The 27,065-nt window shown below is 53.9% G+C and overlaps 2 protein-coding genes and 1 non-coding gene across 3 annotated transcripts; all 3 read left to right on the top strand.

The window, feature by feature from the left end:
* Positions 1–14,777, top strand: CADM4 (cell adhesion molecule 4). Its single transcript, XM_043899350.1, has 9 exons — positions 1–139; positions 9,701–9,847; positions 10,143–10,295; positions 10,550–10,684; positions 11,321–11,485; positions 11,614–11,704; positions 12,086–12,258; positions 13,117–13,245; positions 13,737–14,777. The coding sequence occupies exons 1-9, from the start codon at positions 76–78 to the stop codon at positions 13,844–13,846; spliced, it is 1,167 nt and encodes a 388-aa protein (XP_043755285.1). The 5' UTR covers positions 1–75; the 3' UTR covers positions 13,847–14,777.
* On the top strand, positions 12,874–13,007 carry LOC122693018. Its single transcript, XR_006340818.1, has one exon. It is a non-coding gene; the product is annotated as a U4 spliceosomal RNA (small nuclear RNA).
* Positions 14,778–17,675: 2,898 nt separating the features above from the next.
* Positions 17,676–26,858, top strand: ZNF428 (zinc finger protein 428). The gene is made up of 3 exons (XM_043899357.1): positions 17,676–17,831; positions 20,773–20,996; positions 26,193–26,858. The coding sequence occupies exons 2-3, from the start codon at positions 20,921–20,923 to the stop codon at positions 26,693–26,695; spliced, it is 579 nt and encodes a 192-aa protein (XP_043755292.1). The 5' UTR covers positions 17,676–17,831; positions 20,773–20,920; the 3' UTR covers positions 26,696–26,858.
* Positions 26,859–27,065: the final 207 nt, after the last annotated feature.

Genomic DNA, 27,065 nt, shown 5'->3' with positions numbered 1-27,065 from the left:
GGCGGGGCGGGCGGCGCGGGCGGTGCAGGTGCCGGGCCGGGAGCGAGCGGCGGCGGCGGCGGCGGCGGCGGCACCATGGGCCGGGCCCGGCGCTTCCAGTGGCCGCTGCTGCTGCTGTGGGCGGCCGCGGCGGGGCCAGGTAGGGTCGGGGGCCGGGGTCGGCCGGCTGGCCGGGTCGTGGCGGGGGGCGCGCCGCGGTGACAGCCGGGCGGTCGCGGGGCCGCAGAGGCCGAACAATGCGCGCGGGGCCGGGCTGGGGCCCCCTCCCCGGGACAAAGCGCAGCGCGGGCCGGGAGCCGCGAGCCGGGAGCCGCGAGCGGGGGAGGGGGCGCAGGCCCGGCCACCGTGCCGCAGCCCCCCCAACCCCGCACAGGCCCTGATCCCGGCAGGGACAAAGGGCCCGAGACCCCCCTCCAGCCCCAAGCCAGCCTTCTCGAGGCCGGCCCCGCTGTCCTTCTGTCCGATCCCAGTGTCCCTCTGTCCGCCCGTCTCTGAGTCCCTCAGTCTCTCTCCTTGTCCCCCTACCCTTGTCCTCTGTCCCTCTGTCTCCAAGACTGTCCGTCTCTCTGTCTGTCCCCCTGTCTCCTTGTCTCCCTGTCCCCCGGCTCTCTAGCCTGTCTTTGTCCCCCACCTCTGTCCCTTGGTCCCTGTCCCTTTTCACTGGGTCACTCTGCCCGCCCCCCAGCATCCTCTCCATTCCCTGTTCTGTGCCCCTGTATTTCTGCCCTCCCTCTCTGCCCCGTCTCTGTCACCTCTGCTGCTCTGTCCCCCATCTGTCCCATTCCCTTGTCCCCTCTCCTTCTGTCATTCCTGGTTCTCTAGCCCTCCCTGTCATCTGTCTGCCTCATTCCCCACTCTCTCCTGTCTGTCTGTCCCACTGTGTCCCTGTCCCTGGTCTCTTTGCCTCCCCTATCTACCGTCACATCCTCCATCCTGGACTTCCCCATCACCATCCTTCATTTCTGCATCTCTCTGTGCCCCTGGAGAGGAACTGAGTCAGGCAGGGCATCCTGAAGGGCCCTGGAGGGAAATGTGTGCATGTGTGTGTGTGTGTGTGTGTGTGTGTATGAGAAGAAGTGTGTGGGGAACCTTGGCATGTGGGCACACACGTGGATCCAACAGATGCCTTCCAAACGCTGCCCCTCCCCAACCATTCACACACCCAGGCCACTATCTACAGAAAAGCCCCCTCCAGGACATCCAGGGAGCCCTCCACGTACCCTTATCATGCACTGTGAAAAGCTGGAGTCCTCTAAGACAGGGTGACCCTGAGACCCAGGACAAGGTCAGGAAATGTCACCCCCCACACCCACACTCTCACATTGTGTGTGCCTGGTTCCTGCCACCGGTCACCCCCTCCCCGGTGGGGGAAGCCGCTTGGGGTGACGGGGAACGGATAACAGGGAGGTAGCTGAGCAGAAGTAGGAGGGCCGGAGGTCCTGTAGAAATATGGGAGCTGTGACCAGATGGCACAGGTTTGGGGGCCTGCCTGGGTTTAAATTCTGGCTCATGCCATTTGCCAGCGTAGCCAATGGCAAGCACACTTCTCTCTTGGGGCCTTAGTTTGCCTTTCTGTAAAGTGAGGGTGTTGAACTCGGTGACCTGAAAGGAAAGGAACTCCAGCTTGGACACCCGAAGGAGTTGCTGGCAAGTTGGGTGCAGTGACACCTTCCCCACTCCAGAGCTGAGGCCAAGTGTGCTTCTCCTTTCCTCAGGGCAAAGTGACGGGCTGAGAGTGGGCCTGTCACCCTCCACCTTGCTTTCTGCTGTAGTCTTCTGTCATTGCTTCAGAACTTTCACCATTACCTCCTTGTTTTGTGGCAGACAAGCCACAATTTCCTGGATGGGCGCTTTAGTACTTAAGCTACATCTCCATCCACTTTTGTTTTTCTTTCTTTGTTAGGCCAGCTCATAGACTCCTAGAACCATTGAATCCTGTGAACAGAGAACCTGAGGGTGTTTTAGAACCACTGGCTTCCAGAAGCCCAAAGTCTTTAGACTCTTGACACCTTTAAAATTCTAGAGCCTCGCTGGCATTTGCATTCTAGCCTCCTGACACCTTCAAAACTCTGAAACCTTTACCTCTCGGAGATCCTGAATCTTGACACCTCTGAGGTCTAGAATCGTGGGAGATTGGGTTCTCAGAATCCGAATACTGCCTAAGAGGACCACCTCCCCAGGTCCAGAATCTTTTCGCCAGCTCTTCTCGGAGGGAGCTCTCCAGGCTTGTCCTCCTGTGGTTTTAAAGTCTCTGCTTCCTGGTGCCCTAATCCCTTCTGTCAACTTTCTCTAGATGAAATGACGGGGGACTTTACCAGTTGGGAGAGAGCTAGGTGTCATGGGAAGCACTCTGGAACTGGCTCGGGTGTAGTTCTGGATCTGCCCCTGCCCCATCCCACTCTGAGCTTCACTTCCCCTCCTGTAAAGCGTGGGGTAGGCAGCTGAAGTATCTGATTCCAGGGGGCCCTGCCTGCTTTCCTTTTCATTGGCTATTTCTGAATGGCTTTGGCCACCGGATTCTTGGAGGTGTCCGTGGTCCTCACCTTCCCCTCTTTGTCACTCCCCTTCCCCTCTCACCTTGGCCAGCCAGCAGGAGTGGGGACAGGAGCTGGGGTTCATTTACACCATGTCAAAAATGTATTCTCTTCTCCCTGGCTCCCTCATCTACCAGGAATATCAGAAAAGGATGATGAGATGTATGCCAATAGAAAGAAGGGTCCAGGGTGGGCGGGCGAGAGGGATTGAGAGACGGATGGGTTGCCTGCCCAGAGATGCAGGCAGGCAGAAACAGAGACCCACAGGCCAGGGACTGGATGGCTCAGAAGGGAGCACGGGAAACAGACCTCCAGATCCAAGGAAAAGATGAAGAGGCTATTAAGAGTGTGTGTGTGTGGGGGGGGGGGGGGGGTGGGCTGATGGAGGGAGAGTTTGTTAATCCCGAATAATGTTTCCCTTCCCAGGGACTCGCTCTTCCCCGCCTCCTAAAGTTTGGGCCGGCCACTCTGAGAAGCAGGGTTCTGCCTCTGGCCTTCACCCGCCCATGAGCTGGATGCCTGCGTCCCCAGAGCAGGGGGTCAGGTTCCCCGAGGGATTCCAAGACCTTAGACGCAGCAGGGCTGGGGCCTGGGGTGGGTTAATGTCGTGCGAGCCTGGCCTGTCCCCGTCTTGGGGAACACAAAGGCAGCTTTCTCTCTCTGGGTGGGGTGGGGGTGGGGGGCCGGACTCGCCAGTGCCCAGTGGCCTGTGGCAGCATGACCCGAGCACCCACTGGCTCCCGCCTGTGCAGACCCCAGGCCTGTAGGTCCTCTAGAGGAACCAGGCGCAGAGGCGCCTGAGCAGACACCCAGTGGGGAAAGAGGGCGGTGGCAGAGCCCGGGTTCTTCTGGACGGGGGTGAATATAGAGGGTGCTGGGGGTGGAAGAGAAGACAGCGAGGGCTCAGTGCACCCTTCCCGGAGCACAGGAATTCTTCCCCTGACCCCACACCCAGGGGGAACCTCCGGAGGACTCCCCCACCCCCTGACTGGGCTGGAGGCCCGGAATCCAGGGAGTTCTGAATATCCCAGGAACGTGGGGGCCACAGGGGGAACTTTGTATGCGAGGCTGCTGACTCAACCCGACGCCCCCACCTGATGCTTGCCTCACAGAGGGAAGGGGGACAAGAGGCCTGGGGAGTCAGGGCTGTGGCTCTGGGGGCTGACGGCTGTGGCCCTGGAGCCAAAAGTTCCCAGGAGATCCTGGAGCCAGGGGCCTAGAGTCCTGGGTCTGAGGGAGCAGAAGTCTAGGGGTTCTGTGTTAGGGTGAGGAGGGGCTGGGTCTTGGACTCTGGGTCTGAGGGAGGAGGGGGCTGGGGGGCTTGAACTCCTGGGTCCAGAGGGAGATGGGCACTGGGATCCCAGACTCCTGGGTCTTGATGGAGGGTGGGGCGCGAGTGCAGACTCCTGAGTCCTGAGAGAGGAAGTCTTGGGCGGGGGTCCCACTCCAGGTTTCTGAGGGAGGAGGGGCTGGGACCCTGATGCCTAGGTCCTGCGAATACAGGCGCCTTCACAAGGCTGAGCTGGGGAAGAATCGATGCTTTGTGTGAGGATGTTCGGACTCCGCCATTGATGGGGGGCTGGGGGGGGTTCGGTCAGGACGCAGGGATGTACCACCTCCCTAGGGGAGGATGGGGGGGAGGAGGCAGGATGCCATGAGCCCCCTGGGGAGAGGCTATGGAGGGGGCGGCTGTGACCTTCCCGGAACTGTGACCTTGAGACTCCCTTGGGTATTCGCTGACTCAGGACCCAGGAAGTGCTCCCCCCACTCTCTTTAGTCTCCGTGGAAGCATCCACCAGCTGTGTAGTCTGGACCCCTGGTTCCTGAAGGAAGAGGGGGCTGAGGGCCCAGAATCCTGGGTTTGAGGAGGGAGAAGGCTGGGGGCTTGCGACTTCTGGATTTGAGGGAAGATGCTGAGAACCCAGATTCCTGATCCTGATGGAGAAGGAAGCTAGGACCTGGGACTCCCGGATCCTGGGAGAGGAGGCAGTTGGGGGGCTGGATTCCTGGGTCTAAAGGAGGAGAGTGTTGGATTCTGGGTCTCTACACATCACCTGCTCAGCCACTCTTTCCCAAACCCTCCCTAGTCCCTTTTTTCCAGGCAGTTTAAAGGGCCAGTGCCCCAGTCACCAAAGCTCAACCCCTCGCTGACCAGAAAGTCTTGCCTCACCACCCCCCAACCCCGAAACAAAAGCTCCTGGGACATTAATATTCCAGGCACAGACACTGTTGGTTACTGACTCCTCAGGAGGGGGAGGGAATAAAACAAAAGCCCCCCACCCTTACCCCATGTGCTCCCTCAAGCAGAGAGCAGGGGATACGTTTGGGGGGTGGGTTGCAGACCCAGAGGTCCTGAGGGCTCCCAAGAGATGTTGAGTTTCTGCCACTGACTTGCCTGGGACCCCTGAGCCTCATTCTCTTCATCTGTAAAATGGGGGGCTAGCCCTAGGGCTAGTCCTGAGGACCAGGATCCACGGGTAGCCTTCGGGATGTTTTTTTAAAAAGTGCTCGGATGTGCAAACAGGCCAGTTTGGTTTTCACAGGAATAAGCATGTTTCTGGAGGTTGTAATAACAGCAGCACAGAGGGCTCCCTGAGCCTCAGGTTCTGGGCTGATTCTTGTGAATCAGGCCCTGGCGTCATCCCCACTTTACAGACGGGGCATCTGAGGCTCAGGAAATTTAAGCCATTTGTCCCAGGTCACACAGATGGCAAGTGGTCCAGCTGGGATCAACCCAAGTGTTTAAGATGAGAATAATGTCATGTCACAAAGTTATCATGAGGCTGAAATGCCTAGCACGTGAGATTCAGGCATCAGTTTCCCCAGACATTTATCAAGGGTCAAGCACACTTCCATGCACTAGGGTGCAGCAACAAACCCAAGAGATTACAATCCTGCCTTCGTGGGGTGTATATTCGAGTAATGGGGGACAACCAACAAGTGTGCAAATGAATAAAACAATTTCAGTGAAAGTTCCATACAGGATATAAAACAGTGGTGATGAAATAGAAAGAGTTCTGGGGACTTCCCTGGTGGTCCAGTGGCTAATGGTGGTCCACGCTCCCAATGCAGGAGGTCTGGGTCTGATCCCTGGTCTAAGTGAAGGTCCCACATGCCTCGGGGCAACTAAGCCCATGAGCTGTGACTACTGAGCCTGCGCACTCTAGAGCCTGTGCTCCACCACAGGAAAAGCCCACGCACTGCAGCTATCCAGCTGATGTGTTAAGACTGGTCTTGCCGGGAGGCAGATGTGGAAGTAGGGAGACTCACAAGTAGCTCTTGAAGGACCAGGTCAGAGATAGTGTCACTGAATGATGTGACAAAGGTGAACAGGTTTGGGATATATTTTAGAAGCAGAATGGATAGATCTTACTGATATAGTGGGTATTAGAGATGAGAGAAAGGGTGAAAACGTGGATGATTTTTAGGTGTTTTTGGCCTGAGCAACCAGGTTGTGACATTTACTGAGACTGAGAAAACATGGGAAGGAAAATGTTTGGTGCCAGGATTGGACATATTAAGATTGCTATTCAGGAAAGTGCTAGATAAACCCCTAAGAGGGCCTTAAATTCACAAAACATTACATTCAAAGATGAAAGAAGCCAGAAGTTGGTATCCGAGGCTTTTATGACAGCTCCACATCATCACCAGAGACCCAGGCATCTTCCAGTTCTCAGTTCCCGAACTCCATCACATCCTAGTTTCAGGCAGCACAAAGGTGACCAGGCGGAAAAAGGACTTGTCCCCTTTCTTTAAAAAGTCCGCTTGCAACTTCCATGGTGATCCAGTGGCGGAGACTCCGTGCTCCTGATGCAGGGAGCCTGGGTTTGATCCCTGGTCTGGGGGCTAGATCCCACATGCCACAACTACGAGTTGACATGCTGCAACTAAGACCTGGCATAGCAAAAAAAAATTTTTTAAGTCCCCTCAAATGATCACAGGACACACTTCCTGATATCTAGTCAGACAAAACTTTATCACACGGCCTCACTTAGCTGCAAGGGAGTCTGGGAAATTTCTCTTTCTGCTGGATGTAGGGCAACCGTAAGGGCTTCCCGGGTGGCTCAGTGGTAAAGAATCCACCAGTCAATGCAGGAGACACAGGAGATGTGGGTTTGATCCCTGGGTTGGGAAGGTCCCCTGGAGGAGGAAATGGCAACCCACTCCAGTATTCTAGTCTGGAAAATCCCATGGACTGAGGAGCCTGGTGGGCTGGACAGTCCATGGTGTGGGGTTGCAAAGAGTCGAACATGACTTAGCTGATGAACACAGCACAGGGCAACCATAAAATACATTCAGGATCCTTTTACTAAAGAGAAAGGGAAGAGTGTATACTGCTAGGAAGCTAGCTGTCTCTGCTTTCTCCCTGCTCTCCGGAATTAATCTTTTCCACCCTTCAGCCCCCAAATCAGGTTACCTATCCCTCTTACAGGGAGTGAAACACTTCTGATGGGATTTATGTCTACCTCCCCATAAATCTTGAAGGCCTTCCAGGACAGGGACCTCATCTGACTCATCTCTGGGCACCCAGCCCCTGAAAACCTCCCTGCAGCACAAATGAATGAATGAGACAGAATGTAAGAGATATGAAAGAATAGTTATCCAGAATTTAAAGGTGAATAACCAGGGACTTCCCTGGTGATCTGGTGATTAAGACTCCCTGCTTCCAGTGCAGGGGGTATGAGTTTGATCCCTGGTCAAGGAACTAAGATCCCATGTGCTGCATGACATGGCCAAAAAAAAGAAAAAAAGTGAATAATCAAATTTGATCATGGCCCTTTCCTGCTTCAGTTCCTGGCCTTCAGGATAAAAGCTGATCTTGTAGCTTGGCTGAGACCCTTCACAAGCACATGCCACAATCCTCACCAATGCTGGACACATTTCACCCAGACAAGCAGGAGTGGGTGAGGGTGCAGGATGCAGAATTGAGAGACCTCGAGGCAGATCCTGCCTCTGCCACTCTCAGGCTGTGACCTTGGCCAAGTCATTTTCTCACTCTGGAACAAATTTTCTCATCTAAAAAATGAGAACTGGAAAAAAAAAGTGGGGATTGATAATAGTGCCTCCCTTATTCAGGTATTGTGATGATTAAGTGGAAATTATATAGGTAATGCCCTTAGCACAAAGCCTGGAACAGAAATTGCCTAATAAACAGTTGCTATGATGGTTATTGTTATTTTGAAGATGACAGCGAGATTGATGATGCTGATGATGATTAATCTCAGCTTTGAGCTTCACTCTGCACTGTTTACTTGGCTGGGAACACCCCCTTACTAATCCCTTACTTCATTCCTCTGATGGATTAATCAGAGTAAGTTAACTGCTGTAACAACAGCCCTGAAATCTCAATGGCTTAACCAAAAAATGTATTTCTCGCTCATGCTACAAGTCCTCTGCAGGCAGGTAACACGGGGCGGGTCAGGGCCTTGGACTCCTTCCAGCTTATAATCCTATTCTCCTCTGGGCTCCTAGGGGTCCTCCCCATTCTGCCAGCATGAAGGATTGCGGGTGAGATGAACCAGGCTGGAGGAGGTGTTTTTCTTCTGCCTACAGCCTATTGGCCAGAAATCAGTCATGGGGCCCCGCGGAAGCACAAGGGATCCTAGGAAATGTAGCCTAATAATGTGTTGTCCCTTGAGGGCTTCCGTGGAGGCTCAACTGGTAAAGAATCTGCCTGCAATGTGAAAGACCTGGGTTTGAACCCTGGGTTGGGAAGATTCCCCTGGAGTGGGTACGGCTACCCATTCCAGTATTCTGGCCTGGAGAATTCAATTCTATATAGTCCATGGGGTCACAAAGAGCTGGACATGACTTAGTGACTTTTACTTCAGTGTGTTGTACCAGTTAACTTTAGCCACGTTAAGTGAAGTGAAGTGAAGTCACTCAGTCATGTCCGACTCTTTGCAACCCCATGGACTGTAGCCTACCAGGCTCCTCTGTTCGTGGAATTTTCCAGGCAAGAATACTGGAGCGGGTTGCCATTTCCTTCTCCAGGGGATCTTCCCAACCCAGGGATCGAACCCAGGTCTCTTGCATTGTAGGCAGATGCTTTTACCATCTGAGCCACCAGGGAAGTCCCTCCAAAACATTGTGACTTTGAACAGCAATTATGTCTTTTGCTAATGACTCTGGGAGTCAGCAGTTTGGATTGGATCAACTGGGCACTTCTTCTCTTGGTCTCAACTGGGGTCACTCATGTGGCTGCAGTCACCCGGTGATGCCACGGGGGCTGGATAGTCCAGAATGGCCTGACTCCCGTGGCTGGCATTTGGTGCTGGGCTTCTCTCTCTCCATGTGGTCTCTCATCCTCAAGGAGGCTGGCCCGGGCATCTTCACCCAACACTGTCAGAGCAGCAAAAGGGCATGAGTGGAAGCTGTGAGGTCTCTTGAGATCTAGGCTCCAGAACTCATTCAATATCACTTCTAGCAAATTCTAGAAGCAACTTGCTTGTTGATCAAAGCAAGTCACAAGCCCTCCCCAGATTCACAGGGTCAGAGTGCTTTGTTAACGGGAAGAGCAGCAGGAATTTGCCTAGTGGTTCAGTGGTTGTGGTTAAGATTCTACACTTCCACTTCCGGAGTGTGGGGGTTCAGTCCCTGTTTGGGGGACTAAGATCCCACAAGCTGTGCTACACAGACTTAAAAAAAAAAAAAAAAAAAAACCAAAACGGGAAGAGCAGCAAACCTAACTCTACAGGGATGGGAAGAATATCTCATCCATCTCTGCAGACAAGTTAAAACATGTGCTCAGGTGTGAAAGATGGGGTTTGGTGAACACACAACAGTTTCCCATAGCCGGTGGATTGCTCGCTCTTTATTTATTTATTTATTTGCTTACTCTTTAAAATGTGGATCCAGTGGAGCTTTCTTCTAGAATCTTCTCTGATCACTCATCTCCCTGGGTGGTCTTAGTCTCCACTTCCTCTGGGCTCCCAGTGTGACCTGTGCTCCCCCACTCACCCACTCCTTAGAGCCACTGGATCTTGACTGCAGCTCCTCTAGAGCAGGGGGCAGGTTTTATCCGTCTCCTGGATTCCAGCCCACAGGAAATGTTGGGTGTAATGAACTGCATGGGAGGGGAAGGAGAGGTATTGGAAGATTGGATGGGTGAGGATCCGAGGGAGAGAGCAAAGACTGAAACCCTGTTTCTCTGTCTACTGGTCCAGGGGCAGGACAGGAAGTACAGACGGAGAATGTGACAGTGGCTGAGGGCGGGGTGGCCGAGATTACCTGCCGACTGCACCAGTATGATGGATCCATAGTTGTCATTCAGAACCCCGCCCGGCAGACCCTCTTCTTCAATGGTACTCGAGGTGCGTGCTGGGGTTCCAGAGCCTGAGTCTTGGAAGAGGAGAGGGCTGGGACTGACTGAAGACAGAGCTGAGACTCTGGTCTCCTGGATCTGAGGGAGGAGGAGGCTGGGGCCTGGACTCCTCGGGTGAGAGGGGCTGAAACATTCTGGGTACCCAAGAGAGTAACTAGGTGGGCACCTTAGACACCTGGGTGTGGTTGGAGAAAAGAGAGGGCCGAACTGTAAGCTCCTGGAGGAAAGGTGGGACTTCTGAGGTATGGATTCCCCAAGTTCACTCCCACCTCTTCACTCTCTAGCCCTGAAGGATGAGCGTTTCCAACTTGAGGAGTTCTCCCCGCGCCGGGTACGGATCCGGCTCTCAGATGCTCGCCTGGAGGACGAGGGGGGCTACTTCTGCCAGCTCTACACAGAGGACACCCACCACCAGATTGCCACGCTCACTGTACTGGGTAACGTCCTGCCCCGCCTCAGATCCATCCTGTCTCCTTTCTCCTTTGCTCATCCCTTATCCTGAGACTTGACCCTGGCTGTTTTTAACCTCCTGGACATCTGCTCCCAGTAAATATGGCCGGTTTCCCTGACCCTCTGCCTCTGTGTTTGACGCTTTGTTCCCCTTGCTCCCTGGAATCCTGCAGTTTGGTCACTCTGAGCCCACCTTGGTCCCTCTCTTGACCTCCCTCTTGTCCCCTTCTCCCTGTGGCAGTGGCCCCAGAGAATCCTATAGTGGAGGTCCGGGAACAGGCGGTGGAGGGCGGCGAGGTGGAGCTCAGCTGTCTTGTTCCACGGTCCCGCCCGGCTGCTCTCCTGCGCTGGTACCGGGACCGAAAGGAACTGAAAGGTACAACCTGGCGGTGGGGATGGGAGTGGGCTGGAGAGGGGCGAGACTTACGAGACAGGGTTCCCGGAGGTGTGGCTTGGGAAAGGCTTGTTTATATATGGATGGGGCTTGAGGAAGAGTGCATGGGTTTGGCGGACACTACTGCTCAATATATTGGGCTTCCCTGGTGGCTCAGTCGGTAAAGAAATTGCCTGTAACGCAGGAGAACACCTACAGCTCAGGAGACCCAAGTTCAATCCCTGGGTTGGGAAGATCTCCTGGAGAAGGAAATGGCAACCCACTCCATTCTTCTTGCCTGGAAAATCCCATGGACAGAGGAGTCTGGCGGGCTAACAGTCCATGGGCTTGCAAGATTCGGACATGACTTAGCGACTAAACCACCACTCAGTACATACCCATTGAATGAATTATTAGATGAGAGGGCGTAGGGTGAGAGAGCGAGGAGCTTTGGGAAGAGACACGGGGTTGTGGGCTTGATTTGGAGAGGGGCGTGGTTCGGAGGACTAGAGGCGAGGCTGTGGGTAAGGGGTGGAGCTTGGCAAATAGCCTGCTTTAGAATTGGCCAGGTGGGAGGTTGTGCCTTCAGTGGGCGGAGCCATAGCCCTGACTTGACGGTTTCTGGGCGGGGCTTGGCAGGAGTGACCAGCGGCCAGGAAAATGGCAAGGTCTGGAGCGTGGCAAGCACAGTGCGGTTTCGTGTAGACCGCAAGGACGATGGCGGTATCGTCATCTGCGAAGCGCAGAACCAGGCGCTACCCTCCGGACACAGCAAGCAGACGCAGTACGTGCTGGACGTGCAGTGTAAGTGCCTGGCAGGCCAGCGCCCGGCGGGGAAAGAGGGTTCCAGTGCGCCTGCCACCTGTCCCCGGAAGAATTCCTAGTCCTGCATAACCCAGATAACCACTTTCCCATCTCACTCCTGCCCACAGACTCCCCGACGGCCCGGATCCATGCCTCCCAAGCTGTGGTGAGGGAGGGAGACACACTGGTGCTGACGTGTGCTGTGACGGGGAACCCCAGGTGAGCTTTGGGGTCCGAGATTCCTGGGTCCTGCGGAGAATAGGTGACCTGGACACCTGAAGCTGGAAGAACAGAGGGGGCTGAGACCCAGCCTTCTGAATCCTGAGAAAGAAGGGATTTGGGGCTAGATGGTGAGGAAGGAGGCTGTGGGTCCCCAGTCTCCTGGGTTCTCAGGGTGGAAGAGGCCGGGGGTGGGGATGGGGCTAGGCTTCCTGAGATCTTGCTGATGGGTGGAAGTTGGGCTCGGGACTCTTGGTTTTCAAGGAAGGAAAGGTCTAGTAAGGATTCTCTTATTTGGAGATGTCGCATATCTAGATTTCTGAGACGTCAGAATTGGGTGCTGACACCTGCGTCCCTACCTCTCATTATATCCCCGCCCAGGCCTAACCAGATCCGCTGGAACCGCGGTAATGAGTCTTTGCCCGAGCGGGCGGAGGCAGTCGGGGAGACGCTTACGCTGCCCGGCCTGGTATCCGCGGATAATGGCACCTACACCTGCGAGGCGTCGAACAAGCACGGCCACGCGAGGGCGCTCTATGTGCTCGTGGTCTACGGTGAGGACCTGAGGGCAGGGCTCAGCGTAGGGACGAGGCCTCCCGGGGTCTCCTCGCCGTCCTGGGTGGGACTGGGCCTTGGGAACAGGCAGGATGGATTGGATGGTGTTTGAGGCTCCAACCTATGCAAAGAATGATTCCAGGGGGTCAAAAGCCCACAGAGTTCTTATAGTTCTGGGACCAGACTGATTGGGTTCAGATTCAGTTATGCAGCGTCCTGTTGCAGGTAACTTTGTGCCTTAGTTTCCTCATCGGTAAAGTGTAAATAAACAACAGCACCTACCTCATAGGGTTGTTGTAAAAAATTTTGAGCTAAATATAGAAAGCAGTTGGAGGTCGCTAGCACAAAGAAGTGTTATGTATTTAGCTCCTATGACGGTGCGGCAGGAATTTTGGAGTGGATGGGCCCTAGATCAGCGGTTTAAATACCTGGAGCGTTTTAAACAAGATGCGAAGAGACTTAGGTCTGAAGTCAAAGAAAAAGGATGTGCTATTTCTTTTTCTCTGGGGGGAGGAGGCAGGTAGGTATTAGCGAAATGACTGGGGCCCAAGTCAGGCAGTGTACAAACCAACACGCATTCCTTGAAGAAGTGGAACATCAAGAATGGCGCCAGGAGCTTTGCTCAGTGGCAGTGTTGTAGCCAATGAGGTTTATCTGAGGCGCAATTATTGCTAATTGGAAAAAAAAAAAAAGGCGCCAGGGGAAGGGCCCACCAGGTGGCGGTAATTTGCGAGGCGTGGCACATAAGGGGGCGCGGTTGGACGTGGCGTGCAGAATGGTTTAAGACATTGCCAGCTATGGGCCCGGGCTGGGACCGTCCTCTAATGACCTGGGCCTGCGCCCTGTCCCTCTGGCAGACCCTGGTGCGGTGGTAGAGGCTCAGACGTCGGTGCCCTACGCCATTGTGGGCGGCATCCTGGCGCTACTGGTGTTTCTGATCATCTGTGTGCTGGTGGGCATGGTCTGGTGCTCGGTACGGCAGAAGGGTGAGTGGGGGCGGGGTCAAATTCAGCGACGGGTGTGGTTGGTTGTGGCGTCCAGAAGGGGGTGGGGCCTAGAGCCCGATTCGACAGAGGGCGGGCGTAGAGTCAGGGCAAGGGGGCGGAGCCTAGACCCAGGATTGGAAACTTGAGACCCAGATCCCGTAAGGGGCGGGTCTTTCGGTCCAGGATCCTAAAAGGGGTGAAGGGTTGGAGCTGAATAAAGAATTCCTAATTGGCGAATTCGGTGGGAGCGGAGCAAGGGGATACTACCTAGAGGACGGATAAGGGTTGATCTTTCAGTGAACTTGTGAAGTCCTCCTAATTCTGCTTTTCTCTCTTTCTCTGCCCGTTTTGCTCTTCACTGGACTTGACCCTCAACCTGTATGTTCCATCTCTCCCTCTTCATCTGATGTATTTTGTCTGCCTCCCCGTCCAACTCCTGGGTCCACACGTATCTGTGGCCTCTGCCGGGGGGGGGGTCTGTCACCCCTCAGGCTCCTATCTGACCCATGAGGCCAGTGGCCTAGATGAGCAGGGAGAAGCGAGAGAAGCCTTTCTCAATGGCAGCGATGGACACAAGAGGAAAGAAGAATTCTTCATCTGACCCCACCTCCACCCCAGGCCTGGGCCTGGGCTGGGGTCCACCCCACTGCCAGCTGCAAAGACATTTACCAGAGTCTGGGATGGTGGGCTTCTCCCCCCACCACTAACACCTCAGACGCTTGGACAGGGATGGGGGTGTTGGCTGCCTGGGTCTCTACAAGGGCCAGAAGCAAGGGCCCAGAGGTCTGGGTCCCCCGATGTGGGGGCAAGGGCCAAAGGTCCAGACCCCCTAAGTCCAGGGAGGGCGGTAGGGATTGGGTTAGGGTAAGATAACTGGGGGAAGGCCAAGGCCCCTAGGCTGCAGTCCCAGGTCTTGTGGGGAGGGGTCAGATTCTGGGAAGGGTGGGGTGGGCAGGGAAGGGGAACAGAGATTTCTTTGGGGGTTCCAGACCCCATGCCAGCCATTGTAGGAGTTCCACAGAGCTCTGGGCACCTCTTTGCAAAGCCATGTTTGCACGGTGGGGGTAAGGGTGGGGGGAGGGCATGGAAACAGGGATTCTGTGTCTTTGTGTCATAACTTTGATGGGGGCGGTGAGGGAGACAGCCCCAACTTTGCTCCAGTCCCCCTTCCCCAGCTCCTGGGCTCTCCTCCCCTCCCCTCCCCCCCCACATCTGTCCCATCCATCTTTGTCTCTGTCCACCCACTCCTGGGGGGGCCTTCCCCATCTCTCCTCCAGGCCCCCCGGGGAGGGGGAAAGGAGTCTGGGGGGAGGGTGCATTGCTCTCTATGGTTTTATATATAATATATTAAAAAAATAAAAAATCTGTATGAAAATATCAGATTGCACCCCCTCCCCCCATTCCTGGCTTTTGCCCCCTTTTTCTTGTTTAAAAAAAAAAAACAAAAAAACACATTTTGTACGGGGCGGGGAGGGGGAAGGGGAGGGGGTTTGGCAATCCCACTAACCACCATTAAACTGAGGAGAGAACAAGTTTTTGGGGTGGCTGTGTGTCTGTCCCTCTGCCCAGACCTGCACCATGTGGGAGGGGTGTTGGACTAAGGGAGGGGGAGGAAGGGTGATGATTGCTGGTGGACTGTATAGGTCAGGAGAGGGTCCTTACATCTCCAAGGACACCTCCACCCTCCCAAGAAACCTGGGTTTTTTCTGGTCAGTCTTTCAGCCAAAAAGCACTGTCTTGTCCCTTCAGTAGCCCCTGAGCTACCCTATCCCCACCCAATAGCCTGGACACTTCCCCTGCCTTATCTCCACCCCTGACATCAATCTCCAGAGGACCTTTCAATTACTGACATTTTGCCCTGTCAAAACCTGTCCCTGCCAGCTCTCCGTTCACCACTAGACCAAGTCAAAGCTCCTGAGCCTGGCATTCCTGGCCCCTCATTCATTCATCTAAATTTTAAACAAGTGATTCTTATTTTCAAGTAAAAAATATATTAACCTTACTTTGTACAAAGTGCTGCTCAAAGGGCTGGAGATGCCACGGTGAATAAAACAAGCAAAAGCTAGATGTTCCAGACAGCTTAGTGCTAACCACAGACTTGATCCTGTTCTAGGCACTGAGCACCCAAAGTGAAAAAGAGTGACTCCATTCCTGCCTTCTTTCCTTTTATGAGGAAAACATTCCAGCAAGGAAGCAGAACAAACAAAACTCAATTTCAGGTTGCCATAAGTACTGCTGGGTTTCCTAGGTGGCGCAATGGTAAAGAATCTGCCTGCAGGAGACACCAAGAGGTGGCAGGTTAGATCTCTGGGTCGGCTGGAGTAGGAAAGGGCAACCCACACCAGTAGTCTTGCCTGGAAAATTCCATGGACAGAGAAGCCTGGTGGGGTTACAGTCAAAGGGGGTGGCAAAGAGTTGAACATGACTGAGTACACATGCACACACACACACACACACACACACACACAAGTACTATTAAGATAAAAGGCAGAGTAAGGGGATATGGGGTACTGTTTTCTTTTAACTTACTATAGAAAACATCAAACATACAAAAGTGGAACAGGACAATTAAGCCCCATGCATCTGTCAATCCCAGCTTCAGCAATCATCTCACTGGCTCTGAGAGCCAATCCTGCTTTATTCATAACCCACTCACTTCTCTAGAGTCAATCTGGAGGTGCTATCTCAGAAACATCAGAGAAAACCTCTCAGATTGACACCTCTGCCAGGATATGAATGATGAGCAAACAGTTATTCAAAGATCAGAGGAGAAAGCATTTTCAGGCAAAGGGAACAGCAATGGCAAGTGCCTAAGGTGGTAAGGCTCAGGTAGACAGGACCCCAGTGGATAGAGGAGGGGATGGGGGTGAAGTCAGAGATGAGTGGGGTTAGACAAGGTGTATAGCCCCTGAGAAGTGAAAGTTGCTCAGTCCTGTCAGACTCTTTGAGACCCCACTCCATGGAATTCTCCAGCCATTTCTACTCCAGGGGTTCTTCCCAACCCAGGGATCAAACCCAGGTCTCCCACATTGCAGGCAGATTCTTTACCAGATGAGCTACCAGGGAAGCCCAAGAATACCAGAGTGGGTTGCGTATCCCTTCTCCAGGGGATCTTCCCAACCCAAGAATCAAACCGGGGTCTCCTTCATTGTAGATGGATTCTTTACCAGCTGAGCTACCAGGGAAGTGAAAGTGTTTGTGGCTCAGTCCGGTCCGACTCTTTGCAATGCTATGGACTGAAGCCTACCAGGCTCCTCTGTCCATGGAATTCTCTAGGCACGAATACTGGAGTGGGTTTTCATTCCCTTCTCCAGGGGATCTTCCTGACCTTGGGATCGAACCTAAGTCTCCTCATTGCATGCAGATTTTTTAACTTCTGAGCCGCCAGGGAAGCCCCAGGGACCTGATAAAGCCTTTGATTTTCTTTCCAAGTGTAATTGGATCTCATTGGAGAGTTTTCAATTGGAAAGTGAGTCATTCTGAGGAAGACTTAAGAATGCTGCAATAGCTTCCTATACTCTCAACGTAAAGTCTGAGCTCTTAACTTCACCTGGAGGAACTTCCCTTCCGTGACTGTGTTCCAGGCATACTAAACTGCTTTCACTTCCTCAAACCATTCCGCGTTGTTTTTTTTTTTTTTTTAATTTGCCTCTAGGCCTTTGTCCTTGCTCTTCCCTGTGCCAAAGACTCCCTGGGGTGTGGGCCTCCGGTGACTCCCACAGCTTCCTCTGCTCTACCTCATCCCAAGTCTAAGCCCTCAGTTGTGATCCTGATTATATGTGAATCTCCTTCCTTTGATTGGGAGGCCGTCAGCATAGATGCTGGGTACGCTCGCTGCGGAAACCATAGTGCCCTCTAGCACAAGAGAACAATAAATGTTTATCCTGCTTGTGGGAAGGGAGGGTTGTGAGGGTTGGTAAGGGTCTCGTCCCTTGTGCCCAGACACCGAATGCAAACTGATCCCAATTACACCGAGGATGCCCGCTTCGCGCTAGTCCGCAGTCCCTCTGCGCACGCGCTAGAGTCAGTTTCCCTCCCCCTCCCCGCCCCGCCCCATGCCCACCCCATCACACCCCGCATATGCTAATCTCTGCGTTCCGGAGTATGGCCCCTCAGGGGAATATGCAAACCAACCCCTCCAGCGCCCTAGGCCTCCCATTGTCGCCCTAGCCTCCCACTGTCCCACACTAAGATTATGCAAATGAGCAGGCCTCAGGTCCTGGATCCGGGCCGAGCCGGCACCCCCACCCCACTCTCGCAGCATCCTATTATCCGTAGGCGCGTTCATGCGAGCGCTCATGCACGCGCGAGCCTTGCCGTTTTTCTAGTTTGGTCCGGCTGCAGACTGTACCAAGTAAACCCGGACAGCGAGGGGCAAAGCCCGGAACCCCCTGCGTGAGCCTCATCGATGGCCCGACCCAGAGAGCCCCCTTTCCCACTCTGCGACAGGAATGGTCTATCTCGTCGCGCAAGCGCCCTAGGCTCTTCACGCCCCTCGCACTCCCTCCTACCCCACTCGCAGCGCAGGCGCAGAGCCTGGGCGTGCAGCCGCTGCCGCCGAGCCAGAACTGGGGCCGCCAGCGCCGGTGAGTGTCCGGGATGGAGGTGCGCGGGGCATGCTGGGAAGCGGGCACTACGGCAGCGCTGCATGATGGGAGTGACGGCTCCCGTCACCGAGGAGTCGGCAGCGGTCTTGGGCCGTGATGATTCGAGGGCGAGACCCAGGCTCCCTTTTCTACCCCCACGCTGCTCTGTGCCGCTCTGGGGGCATCCTGGGAAAACCGGACGCCGTGCCCTAAAGCATTGTGGGAGTTTGGCTACTAGTCGTTAATGGGTCTGGAGCATTCTGGGATTATCCTAGCTTCTTGCGGGGAACCGTCTCTTTTGTCACACACCTTCCTCTGAGCGTCCTGGGAGCTTGGAGTGCTTTGACGGAGAACGCCTTGGAAGGTGGTCGTTACAGGCCCAAGGCATCCTGGGAGAAATTGCAGTAGCAGGGCTCTGTGGGGACTGGTCCTTATAGTCCTAAGGTTTTGCTCTTGTTTCCTCTCCCTGGCATTGTGGGAACAGGTGCCCATTATGTTCGCGCTTGGCGTCTTGGGAGTTGGACATTGTGGCGTCTCCAGCACTGTGTTATGGTAGTGAGGGAGTCTCATTTATTCCCTTCTAAGATTGTGGAAGTCAGTCTGGCCCCCCATTGTCATTGTAGGAATGGGACTTGAGCACCAAGGAATGTTTCCATCTGACATCTGGAATACTCTGGAAGGGGCTTAGTGTGCTGTGGGCTTGGGGAAGGGTAGGCAGGACTGCTGAGCAATGTCTCTTGGTAATCCCATAGGAAGCTGATTGTCCCTGGTGTATGGTTCCCAGTTAAAATATAGACCACCCAGTTAGATTTGAATTTCAGATAAACAAGAAAGAATTGATTAATATACCTATGTTCCATGCAGTATTTGAGATGTACATTTCTAAAAGACCATCTGTTTATGTTATGAAATTTAACTGGGTGTTGTATATTTTCATTTACTAAATCTGGCAACCTACCCTGGCATGAAGTAGAATTCCCAAATTAAATGGGGCCCTTATAGGCAGTGGGCGTCTCTGGTGGCTCAGATGGGGAAAAAAAAAAAAAAAATCATCCGCCTGCAATGCAGGAGATCCAGGTTCAATTCCTGGGTTGGGGAGATCCCCTGGAGAAGGAAATGGCAATCCAGTATTCTTGCCCGGAGAATTCCATGGACAGAGGAGCGTAGTGGGCTACAGTCCATGGGGTAGTGAAGAGTAGGACACGACTGAGCGCCTAACACTATAGGCAATAGAGTATTATAAGAACTCTTCTTTTAAAAAAAAAAAAAAAGAACTCTTCTCTGCCATTTATGAATTCTTTCTGTCCTTAAAGCCCAATCCAGGTGTCTTTAGAAAGCTCACCTGCCACTGATGCCAGCTTTACCATTCCCCAGCCTCCTCCAGGCTTCAATCTTAATCTTTTTCTCCTTAGTCCCCAGCATTAAACATGACCCTTTAGGCTTTGAAGGGATCATGTATTTTCCACCATATTACCCAATACCCAGCACAGGCCTTGGCATGTAAGAGGTGCAGCTGAGGCTGCCAGCCCCTTCATAATTTGCTCAGCCTGGCACTCTGCTGTCAAGAAGCACAGTGAGAGACAAAAGAAGTGCCGTGTGTATGTGTGTAGTATTGATGAAGAGGGAGAGAAAGTAGAAGAGTCAGAAGGTGTCTTCAAAGAGGCTGAGGTGGTGTTTGGCTGGGGAGAAGTATAGAGGTTCTTGTATTTGAGGTGGGTTCAGAGAGAGATTAAGAGTTCTCCAGGCAGAGAGTCGGAAAGGAGCCCATTCTAGACAGCAATTGCAGGATTACTAAGCCCCACAGTTGTGAAGTAGGGGCTTCCCTGGTAGCTCAGCTGGTAAAGAATCCGCCTACAATGCGGGAGACCTGAGTTCGATCCCTGGGTTGGGAAGATCCCCTGGAGGAGGACATGGCAACCCACTCCAGTATTCTTGCCTGGAGAATCCCCATGGACAGAGGAGCCTGGCATACTACAGTCCATGGGTCACAAAGAGCTGGACACAACTGAGTGACTAAGGACACAGTTGTGAAAAATCTTGGTGTTCACAGGGAGAGGTGAGAGTCTGAAATGACTGGAGTTTATAGAGGGCTGGGGGTGGAGATAGTAATAGCCACCATTAATGGAGTACCTGCCACCTATCAGCATTTGATACAATGAATCTACTGAATTTTCAAAAAATCTCTTCAGCTGAAGGATCATTTTTTGAGAGGTAGGATGACATGGCTTTAAATCCTAGTTCACCCACCCATGATTTGACCTTGGGCTACTTGTTAATCCTCTTTGTGCTTCAGTTTCCTCATCTGTACAAAGGAGATAGTAATCTGTCTCAGTATGGTTACAAGTACATAAATTAAGCTCTGGAAGATTTTTTTTGTACCTAGGAGGAAATAGACTAAAGAAAGTAGGCCCTTTGCTTGAAGCTGCACAATTAGAATGTGGCAGATTTAGGATTCAGACCTAGACATCCTCTTGCCAAGGTGTAAACTGATAAAGAATTAGGGCTGACAGTCACAAATTCAGCGCAGCCATACTAGTTGTTTAAATACAGAATGACTTCTAGACTGGTTGGTGTATTACCAGTATACCAAGTAATCCCTACCCCTGCTTGCCAATTTGGAGTCTTCTCCCAACTCCAGGCTTACCCAGAGCCCAGCAAGTAAAGGATTAATGCCTGGCAAGAGGCCCGTGTTCCACTCTCAGTCCTGATTGGTGCTTGTGTTAGTACTCCTTTTTAAATAATTTGGAATATTACCCTTTCATTGAATACCCATTGAATGAGAACCAGATGGGGAACGTAAAGCCTACAAGAGGGACAGAGCCTGCAGTCACGGCCCTGTAGACAGCCTAGGACAGAGCTGGGATCATCTTTGCCTTACCCACACTGAGCACTCGGAGCCCTGGGGAGGCAGATGCTATGTAAAAATTTATTGTCGCCACAGGTCTCTCCTTCCCGGTCCAGTATCCCTCTCTACGAGCCGACATCCGCATTAGAGGACCTGTGGCCGAGGTGTGGCTGTGGAAAGCTGGCCAGCGAGGGACACTGCCCAGCTTCTGCTCTGCTCCTGTCTCCTGTCCCCTCCCCCGGCCATGACAGAGACCCGTGAGCCAGCTGAGACTGGGGGCTACGCCAGCTTGGAAGAAGACGATGAGGACCTTTCTCCAGGTGAGATGGGCTTAGAGGCGGTAGTGTCGGCTTGTGTATCATCCTGGTTTGGGCCTGGGGCTCTGCTAAGAAATCCTGACCACGAGTGGTTCATTGTCTCGCTAGGTGTTCTGTTCTCATTAGGACTCTGTGCTCTGCTAGGGGATCCCTTCCTGCTGAGATTGCTGGGGGTTGTAGATTGACTGGAATTGCTCTCCTTGTTGGGGTCACTTTCTTGGTTGGACGTGCTGGTTCGGCTGTGGTCTCTCTTCTTTCCAGGAGTTCTAGATCGGCCATGATCTCTCCCCTTGCTGGAGGTTCGAGATCGGCTGTGATCTCTCTCTTTTCTGGAGGTCCTGGTTTGGCTGTGATCTCTCTCCTTGCTGAGGGTTGTAGATCGGCTGTGATTTCTCTCCTTGCTGGGAGTTCTAGTTTGGCTGTGATCTCTCTCCTTGCTGGAGGTTCTAGTTTGGCTGTGATCTCTCCCCTTGCTGGAGGTTCGAGATCGGCTGTAATCTCTCTCTTTTCTGGAGGTTCTGGTTTGACTGTGATCTCTTTCCTTGCTGAGGGTTGTAGATCGGCTGTGATCTCTCTCCTTGCTGGGGGTTCTAGGTTGGCTGTGATCTCTCCCCTTGCTGGAGGTTCGAGATCGGCTGTAATCTCTCTCTTTTCTGGAGGTTCTGGTTTGGCTGTGATCTCTCCCCTTGCTGGAGGTTCGAGATCGACTGTGATCTCTCTCTTTTCTGGAGGTTCTGGTTTGACTGTGATCTCTTTCCTTGCTGAGGATTGTAGATTGGCTGTGATCTCTCTCCTTGCTGGGGGTTCTAGTTTGGCTGTGATCTCTCTCCTTGCTGGAGATTCTAGGTTGGCTGTGATCTCTCCCCTTGCTGGAGGTTTGAGATCGTCTGTGATCTCTCTCTCTTCTGGGGGTTCTAGATCGGCTGTAATATCTTCCCTTGCTGAGGGTTCTAGTTTGGCTGTACTCTCTCTCCTTGCTGGGGGTTCTGGATCGACTGTGGTCTCTCTCCTCACTGGGGGTCCTAGATCGGCTGTGGTCTCTCTCCTTGCTGGGGGTTCTAGACCATATGTGACCTCTCTCCTTGCTGTGGGTTCTAGATCGCCTGTAACCTCTCTCCTTGCTGTGGCTTCTAGACTGGCTGTGACTTCTTTCCTTTCTGGGGGTTCTAGATTGGGTATAATTTTTCCCCTTGCTGCGGATTCTTGACGGACTCTGTCTTCCCGTCTGACTGGGAGTTCCCTTGCGGGTCCGACTTCTTGCCCTGCTGTGGTTTCTTTTCCAGCTGTGACTTCTCACCCTGCTGTGGGCCCTCTCCCGGCTGTGACTTCTTGCCCTTCTGGGCGTTCTAGACCTGCTGTGACTTTGGGGCTGGCTGGGGCTGCTAGACCTGCTGTGACTTTGGGGCCGGCTGGGCATACTGCCCTGGTTGTGACTCTCGACCCTGCTGAACACTTCAGTCGGGCTGTAACTCCATTCCCTGCTGGGGGTAATCATCTGACTGTAACTCTTCACCCTCCTCGACGATGAGGGAGACTGGCTGTAACCTGTCTCCTGGAAGGGAGTTCGAGTGGGGCTGTAACTCTTTGCCCTGCTGGGGGTTGCAGCCGGGCTGGAACTCTTTCCCATATCAGAGGTTCCTGGGGGGCTGTAGCTCTTCTTTTGACTCACACTTCTAGGCTGGCTCTCACTCCTTTCCTGGTTGTTGGTTTTAGGCCGGCTGTAACTCTTCCCCTGACCCTGTTTTTGCTGGGCAGTAGGAGTTCTCACCTTGCTGGGCATGCCTGGTCTGGCACCGTGAGTTCGTATCCTGCTTGGCGTGCTGGCCCTGTTGGCTGACCGCTTGGAGCTGCGGCTTCCCTTTCTGCCAGGAGTTCTGCCCCGGCTGCGGGTGCCTTGGTGCTGGGGGCGTCTTACCCCACTGGCCTTGCTGGCCTTGCTGACCCTGGTGTCGGTGCTGGCCCGGGTGTCGGTGCTGGCTTTGCTGGGCGTGCGTGCCTGGCTGTGGACTCGTGACTTGTGGCTGGGCTGGTTAGAAGGGGCTGTCTTGGTCTTCGCCCATTTGGGAGATTTGGAACTGCTTGGGCTTGTGACCGAGTTGGGGGCTGTGGATGGTTTGGTGGATGCCGAGGGGCTGTTGGGCACTGCCGATTTGGGGGTCTTCAAGGAGGTGGGAGGCTTGGGAGACGCTGCGGGCATCGGGGGTCCAGTGGGTGCCGGAGACGTGCTGGGCTTTGGGGCTCTCGTAGGTGGAGAAGGCATGGTGGCCGTGAAAGGGCTCGTGGGCCTGGAAGTCACGGTGGACACAAAAGGCCTGGTAGCCACAGGTTACTACCTGATTGCCTTGCTCAAGCCAACTTCGTGAAGTCACAGTGGGCAGTGAAGACCCTGGAGGGGTGGTGTGAAGTCAGAGGTGGGAGGAGAAAGAGGGGTGGGGCCCCAGTGGGGCCCCAGCCCAAAGCTGGAAGTGTGCTTCCCAGCTCTCCAGCATATGCCTCCTCAGGCTGCCTTATGCTCAGGATAAGGAGAGGATGCAGAGAGGGATGAGACCCAGGTCCTGCCTTCCAGGAGTTTCCAGTCTCCACACCCAGATGGTCACTGCCCAGGCCAGGAGGTCAGGGTATGTTGGGAGCAAAGGGAGCCCAGACGAGAGAGGCACTGACCACCTGGGCAGTCCGGGAGGCCCTCACGGTGGAGCTGGGGCCTTAAAGAGGAGCAGGAGTTTGCTAGCCAAGAAGGAAAGGGTCTTCCCAGGTGGGAGGGGAGCAGAGGCAAAGGCCTGGAGGAGAGAGCAGGGCGGCCCTTGTTCATCCCACCCACGCGTCCTGTTGAGGACCCCAGATGAGTCAGCCCTGCCCCAAGGGCTTCCTAGCCTGATGGGGGAGACATTCTGGGGCCCAGACGGCTGCAGCCTTTAGGACGGTGATGGGGAGGTGGAGCCAGGGTGGAGGGAGGAGGGCAGACCCCACCTGAAGTCATCAGGGTGGTGACTTCAAGGAGGACGGAGCCTGTGCTGGGCCCTGAGGATGAGCAGGAGGTCGCCAGGCAGACAGAGTGGGAACAGCGTTCCAGGCCGAGGGACCAGCCCATGCCAAGGCTCTTTACGTGACAGAGAGGCAGCAGGACAGAGGCAGGAACAAGTAAGAGACGGAGGGAGCCGCAGGGAGGGATAGACATTCATAACCTGGGCTGCCAAGCTGGGTGATGCTGGGGACCCAGCAGTGAGTCAGCCCAGGCCTGTCCGCTGATCAGTGGGGAAGAACTTCGGATGGGCACCTCCCTGAGGGTTCAGGACTGGGATAGCCAGAGGGCAGAAGTGACTGGCTGCCTGGGATCAGGAGATCTGGGGTGCCCTCATCAGAGAGGAAGGTCCTAAAGGCTAACAGGAGACATTCCCAGCACATGGGAAAGCCACAGAAAAGGCTGTCAAATTGAATGCCAGGCACAAGGAAAGTGTTCTAGATGCTAGGGGCACAGCCATGTATGAGACAAAGCCCCTGCTCTCAGGGACAGGCAGTAAACACATAGCAGGAGTTGCATGCAGTAAATTGAGGAGACAGATAAAGCCGAGTGAGGGGTGTAGGGAGTGCTCGGGAGGGACTGCCAGTCAGACTCACTGACCAGGTGTTCACCGAGCTGCCACCTGAGCAGAGATGTGACAGAAGGGAGGGATCAAGCCTTAGTTCATCTGCAGAAAGGGAGGCGAAGGCCCTGAGCTGGGGTCTGGCCTGGGTGTTGAGGGATGTGAGGAATGTGGCTGGCCCAGTTGTAACGGGGCCCCCGTACGCTGCTGGGGGAAACTAAGGCGGAGGGCCATGGATGCAGGGCTGAGCTGTCGCAGTCTTCGGAGATGTCCTCGGCAGGCTCAGGCCACCACTCCTAAAGCAGCCGGTATTTCCCACACTGCCATCGCTACCACAGTAGGGGCTCCCTCTGGGGCTGGGGTCCACACCCCCCATAACAGCTGTTGGTGTCGCCCTCCCCTGTATATCCACTTTACACTTCTTACTTTACTTAAACGTAAAATTTGTCCTAGGTATGTCCTTCATACCCATGAAATCACAGTAATACACCTATTTTTACAAATATTTTAACTCACTTTACTAGATGTCTTTTGTATACATAGATACATATATATATGTATGTGTATATCAAGGGCTTATATATATATTTTTTAAAGGGCTTCCTGGTGGCTCAGCAGTAAAAAATCTGCCTGCCGTGCAGGAGATGTGGGTTCGATCCCTGGGTATGGAAGATCCCCTGGAAAAGGGATAGGCTGCCTACTCCAGTATTCTTGGGCTTCCCAGAGGCTCAGTGGTAAGGAATCTGCCTACAATGCAGGAGATGTGATTCTATCCCTGGGTCAGTAAGATCCCCTGGAGAGGGCATGGCAATCTTCTCCAGTTTTCTTGCCTAGAGAGCCCCATGGACAGAGGAGCCTGGCGGGCTACAGGCCACGGGGTCGCAGAGACAGACACAACTTAAGTGACTGAGCATGCACTGATGCATATATATTAATATAAAACCATGTATTTCAAAGTATGTATATGTATGTGTTTTAATTTGCTGAAATAGCTGCTTGAGTGTTTGCCTCCCTAAAATGAGCCATGCTAGGCCATCACCCACATTTAGCTCTCCCTTTTAGCTGTGTGACTGGAGGCCGGTGAGTCACCGCACCTCCATGCCTCAGTTTCCCCATTTGTCACTTAGGGATAATAATAGTAACTCCCTCAGGGTTGTTGTAAAGATGAGTTGAGTTAGTATTTACAAAAAATAAGGTTCTTGGGAATACCCTGGTAGTATAGTGGTTAAGACTCAGTGCTTCCATTGCAGGGGGCATAGGTTCGATCCCTGGTTGACGAACTAAGATCCGGCATGCTGCATGGCATGGCCAAAAAAACCCCCAAAGTTCTTAAAATAGCAGTGGACACTATCACTGTTGTTTTTATTACTCCTACTTCTCCTACTTTGTTCTTTTTAACCCCCTAAGATGCAGTTCTTAAAAGATGTGCATTTGCTTGATGCACAGATTCCTAGCACCTCTGGTGTGCCGGACTGTTTTGTGCGATGAGGGTTCATTGGTGAGGAGAGCAGGGTTGGGCCCAATACTGCAGCGAGTCTGCCTGGGTCTCCGCGAGGGGACAGCCAGGCGCAGCCCGCTGTCCGGTGACGCACTGTCTCCTTCCCCACCGCCGCCGCAGGCCCTGAGCATTCCTCTGACTCGGAATACACTCTCTCAGAGCCAGACTCCGAGGAGGAAGACGAGGAGGAAGAGGAGGAGGAGGAGACCACTGACGATCCCGAATATGACCCCGGCTACAAGGTGAAGCAGCGCCTGGGTGGGGGCCGTGGGGGCCCGTCCCGGCGGGCCCCCCGTGCGGCCCAGCCTCCTGGCCCCCCAGCCCAGCCCTGCCAGCTCTGTGGCCGCTCACCCCTCGGGGAGGCCCCGCCGGGCACCCCACCTTGCCGGCTCTGCTGCCCTGCGGTAGCCCCCCAAGAAGCACCAGCCCCTGAAAGCCGGGCCCTCGGGGAGGAAGAGGGGGGGGCGCCTCGGGCTGGGGAGGGCCGACCCACCGGGAGGGATGAGGAGGAGGAAGAGGAGGAGGAGGAGGGCACCTACCACTGCACAGAGTGTGAAGATTCCTTTGACAGCCTCGGGGAGCTGCACGGGCACTTCATGCTGCATGCCCGCGGGGAGGTGTAGGCAGAGCCCCACCCGGGGCGCCTGGTAGAGGGGTGGGGTGGGGCGGGTGGGGTGGGAGGAAGGGGGGACACTGGGGTGGTCAAGGGGATGGGGTACCTCTAATCTGTGTCGTCTTAGCAGTAGACATGTGAAGGCCAGAATAAAAGCCAAATTCTGTGTGTCAGTCCAGTGTGCCTTTGGGGTGTGTTTGTGTGTATATATGCATGTATGTAAGCTTAAGTGTGTGGGGCATGCGCCTGTGTGTGTGTGTGTAAGCTCAAGTATGTGAGGCATGCGCCTGGACATTTACTTCACCATCCCCAGGCTCCTTCTTGGGGAAACCTTAGGATCACTGTTCCCACGATAATTAATGTTTACTAAGTGTATAGTT

The sequence above is a fragment of the Cervus elaphus genome, chromosome 4 (assembly GCF_910594005.1).
Source record: "Cervus elaphus chromosome 4, mCerEla1.1, whole genome shotgun sequence".
Lineage (NCBI taxonomy): Eukaryota > Metazoa > Chordata > Mammalia > Artiodactyla > Cervidae > Cervus > Cervus elaphus.
Note: the sequence above shows the minus strand (reverse complement) of the source record. Positions and strands in the feature narration are given on the sequence as shown.